The following is a 4,410-nucleotide window of genomic DNA, read 5'->3' as shown; positions in this document are numbered from 1 at the left end:
GGATCCCCGGGATCTAGTGTGGGATCTGCTCTGGGATCTGCTGCGGCAGGATCTTGTAGATCCAGTTGAGGGGTGGGGGGGGGGACACAGGGCCAGTGGGGGCACCCTGGAGGGGCTGCGCTGCCTGAAGATCCCAGGATCCCTGGAATCTGGTGTGGGATCCACTCTGGGATCCGCTGTGGCAGGATCCTGACTGTCCAGCTGGGATCCCAAAGGAGACGTGGAGTCACGGGGGGCGGGGGGAGGGGGCTCCACCAGCCCAGGACTCCCAGATCCCGGAGATCCAGTGTGGGATCCACTGGTGCAGGACCTTGCCAGTCCAGCTGGGATCCCAGGGGAAACTGGGGAGGCTCTGCAGCGCCCCAAGCTCCCCGGGATTGACTGTGGGATCCATCGGGATCCAGTGCAGCAGGAGATCGTAGGCTCACCTGGGATCCCCGTGAGGGACACAGGGACGGTGGGGGCACCCCCAGGGTGGGTGTGGGGGTGATCCCAGCTACCCCCAGGATCCACTGGGATCCACTCTGGGATCCACTCCAGGCAGGATCTCATTGGTCCAGCTGGCATCCAGGGAGGGGGATACTGGGGGCACCCGGGGGGAGATCCCAGCCACTCCAGGGCCCCGGGATCTGCTGTGGGATCCACTCTGATCCGTACTGCTTTATACTGGTCTATACTGGTTTTTACCGCTTTCTATTCATTTGGCAGCCATCTTGATGCCACAGGCCTCGCTGCACTATTTGGATAATCACGGCATCACACAGGTTTATTACACTCCACACTACTCTGGTTTATACCCGTCTATACTGGTTTATACTGGCTCATACTGGACTCTGCTCCCATGGCAGCCACCTTGATGCCACCACCGTCCCTCCAGCGCTTGGATAACCAGGGCATCATACTGGTTTATTACACTCCACACTCGTCTATGCTGATCTATACTGCTATATATAGCTCTTTACTGGTTTCTACTGGTCCATATTGGTTTCTACTGGCCTATACTCACTTGGCAGCCAGCTTGACACAACCATCCTCTCTCCAGTACCTGGATGGGCCAAGCATCACATGAGTCTATTACACTCATGCTATTCTATATTAATCTATACTGGTCTATACTGGTTTGTACTGGTCTATGCTCACTTGGCGGCCAGCTCGATACTGCAGGCCTCCCTGCAGTACTTGGATAACCCAGCACTCATACTGGCTTACCGTAGTCCATACCACGCTATACTAAGTCTATACCAGTCTCCACCGGTTTATACTGGTTTGTACTGCTCTATACTGGTTTCTACTCACTTGGCAGCCACCTTGATGTCACCGTCCTTGCTGCAGCACTTGGATGACTGGGGCGTCATACGGGTCTATTATACCTTATGCTACTCTGTATTGGTCTGTACTGGTTTATACTGGTTTATACTGGTCCGTACTCACTTGGCAGCCAGCTTGACACCGCAGGCCTCGCTGCAGTACTTGGAGGGGGGCCGGGCGGGGCGGGTGCAGCCGGGGCCCAGGCATTGGCCCAATCCGGCGGGATCGCGGGCGTCGGGGCGCTCCGGGTGCCGGCTGCGCTCCCGGTGCCGCGGCTTCTGCCGGTGCCGCTTGTACCGCTCCTCTTTCTGACATCACCAGTAAGCACCAGTAAGTACTGGTTCACATTGGTAAGACCCCAGGGACCACCAGGAGCCCTCCCAATGGCTCCCAGTAGCCCCAATGGCCCTCCCAGTAATCCTTGGCACTTCCCAGTAGCTTCCAGTAAGCCCCGGGTTCCACCAGTAAGGGTCTCAGGGATCACCAGGAGCCCACCCAGTAGCCCCCTCCCAGTAAGCCTCAGGTCACACCAATAAGGCCCCAGGGACCACCAAGTGCCCTTCCCAGTAGCCCTCGGGGCCTCCTAGTAACACCTAGTAGCTCCCAGTAACCCCACAGCTCACACCAGTAAGGTTCCTGGGGAGCACCAAGCCCTCCCAAAGGGAGCAACAAGACCCTTCCCAGTAGCTCCCAGTAAGCCTCAGGGCCTCCCGGTAGCTCCCAGTAAGCCCCAGTTCACACCAGTAAAGGTCCCAGGGATCACCAGGAGCCCTCCCAGTGGCCCTTCCACTAATCCCAGTGGGTCCCTGTAAGACCCAGTTCACACTAGTAAGGCCCCAGGGACAACCAAAAGCCCACACGGACCTCCCAGAAACCCTCCCAGTAAGCCTCAGGGCCTTCCAGTAAGCCTCAGGGCCTTCCAGTAACCACCAAAACCCCACCAGTAGCTCCCAGTAGCTCTCGTAGTGACTGCCAGTAATCCCCAGGGCCTCCCAGTAGCTGCCAGTGCCCACTGGGAGCTCCTAGGACCCCTCCCAGTAACTCGCCCCAGGAGGGACCCAGGCGCCCAGTCCCCACCTTTTTGTCCGATTTCTTCTCCCGCCGCTTGACGTGTTTGACCTTGACGGCGCGTTTGCGCAGGACGGGGTCGAGGAAGGGGGCGTCCTCGGGGTCGCTGAGCCACGGCTGTACCGGGAACACACCAAAAACACACCTCAGCACCACAAAGAATTGCGCCAACATGGAAAAACATATCCCAATGTGAAAAAAATGCAGTGACACAGGCTAAAAATACATCTTGGTGTATTAAAAAACAGCCTGGTACGCTTAAAGCATGCCTGAACACACAAAAACATGCATCAACACACAAAAACATGTTTAAGACATGCTTCCATGTGCCTGAACATGCTTAAAACATGCCTTGGTGTGCTTGAATATGGTTAAAACACACTTTGACTTGTGTCAGTATGCTTGAAACACAAACTCTATGTGGCTGAACATACTTAAGACACGCTTCTGCACACCTAAATGTGCTCAGAATGTGGCTTGCCGTGCCCAAGCATGCTTAAAACACACCTTGGTGTGCCTGAACATACTTAAAACATGCTTTAACATGCCTAAATATGCTTTGACACACTTAAATGTGCTTAAAACATGCCTCAGTGTGCCTCAACATGCTTAAAATGTGCCCTATGGTAAAACACACCCCAATATACTAAAAATACGCCTCAATATAATCTTGATGCATTAAAATGTACCATAACATGCTAAAAACATGCATTAAAGTAGCCTCGCATCCTAAAAACATGCCTCAACACACTCAAGCATGCAGTAGGAAGCGTGTCGTGGCATGGGGACCCCAACGTGGCCCATGTTGCAATATGGGGGACCCTATAACACATGCAACGATGTCACGGGAAGACACACCATGCCATGCGTGACCATAGGTGGCATCATGTCAGGACATGGGACGTGTCAGGACACAGATGGAGGGGCATGTGACGGGGGTCAGGGATGGTGACAGGCGGAGATATGCACCGTGACACGCATGAACGAGCCATGATGGGGGGCAGTGGGTAGGGTTTGGGGCAATTTGGGGGAATTTGGGGCATTTGGGATCCCCAGGGTGGGTTTGGGGGCGATTTGGGGGAACTTGGGGTCCCCAAAGCAGAATTTGGGGCTTTGGGGGGGAAATTTGGGGTCCCCAGAGTGAGTTTTGGGGCAATTTGGGGTCCCCAAGGCTGAATTTGGGGTAATTATGTGAAATCTGGGGTCCCCGGGGGGGGTTTGGGGGCATTTTAGGACAATTTGGGGTCCCCAAGGCAGAATTTGAGGCATTTGTGTGAAATATGGGGTACGCAAGGAAGAATTTGGGGCATTTTGGGTGATTCTGGGAGCATTTGGAGTCCCAAAAATAAATTATGGGTATTTTGGGACAATTTGGGGGGGGGAGATTTGGGGTCCCTAGCACAAAATTTGGGGCATTTTAGGGCCATTCTGAGGGGATTTGGGGTCACCAGGGCAAATTATGGGCATTTTGGAGCAACCCTGGTGGGATTTGGAGTCCCTGGGGTGCATTTTGAGGAGATTCTGGGGGGGATTTGGGGTCCCCAAAACTGAATCTGGAGCACTTGGGGCAATTTTGGAGAAATCTGAGGTCCCTGGGGTGCACGTAGGGTCATTTTGAAGCAATTCTGGGGGAATCTGGAGTCCCCAGACCAGAATTTGGGTCATTTGGGGGATCTTCTGGGAGGATTTTGCGTCCCTGGAGCAGACTTTGGAGCATTTGGCTGTGATTTTGGAAGATTTTTGGAGAAATTTAGGGCCTCTGGGGTGCATTTTAGGGCCAGTCCAGGGAGGATTTGGGGTCCCCAGAGCGGAATTTGGGACTTTTTGGGCCATCTGGGAGGCACAGGGGGTTTGGGTGTGCTCCAGGGGGTTGGATTTGGGGTTACTCACCAGGCCGTGCTCGTCGAAGGCACCGGCGCAGAGCTCCTGGTAGAGCCGGGGGTCGAGCGGCAGCTCCTCGTCCGAGAGGCTCTCGGGGGGCCCCGCCGCCCCCAGCTGCTCCTTCAGCAGCTCCAGTTCCCCCTCGCGCCCCCG

General features: G+C 55.1%; 1 protein-coding gene across 1 annotated transcript in view; it reads right to left on the bottom strand.

Moving 5' to 3' along the window:
* Positions 1–1,427: 1,427 nt before the first annotated feature.
* Positions 1,428–4,410, bottom strand: part of CXXC1 (CXXC finger protein 1) — a 6,295-nt gene continuing 3,312 nt past the window's right edge. Inside the window, exons 7-9 of the mRNA XM_010574130.1 lie at positions 4,267–4,302; positions 2,386–2,493; positions 1,428–1,616 (exon numbers count right to left, since the gene is read on the bottom strand). Of these exons, the coding sequence (XP_010572432.1) occupies positions 1,428–1,616; positions 2,386–2,493; positions 4,267–4,302 (333 nt within the window). The remainder of the gene's footprint in view (positions 1,617–2,385; positions 2,494–4,266; positions 4,303–4,410) is intronic.

The sequence above is a fragment of the Haliaeetus leucocephalus genome, unplaced genomic scaffold (assembly GCF_000737465.1).
Source record: "Haliaeetus leucocephalus isolate CR32 unplaced genomic scaffold, Haliaeetus_leucocephalus-4.0 Scaffold414, whole genome shotgun sequence".
Lineage (NCBI taxonomy): Eukaryota > Metazoa > Chordata > Aves > Accipitriformes > Accipitridae > Haliaeetus > Haliaeetus leucocephalus.
This window is presented reverse-complemented; position numbering and strand designations above follow the sequence as displayed.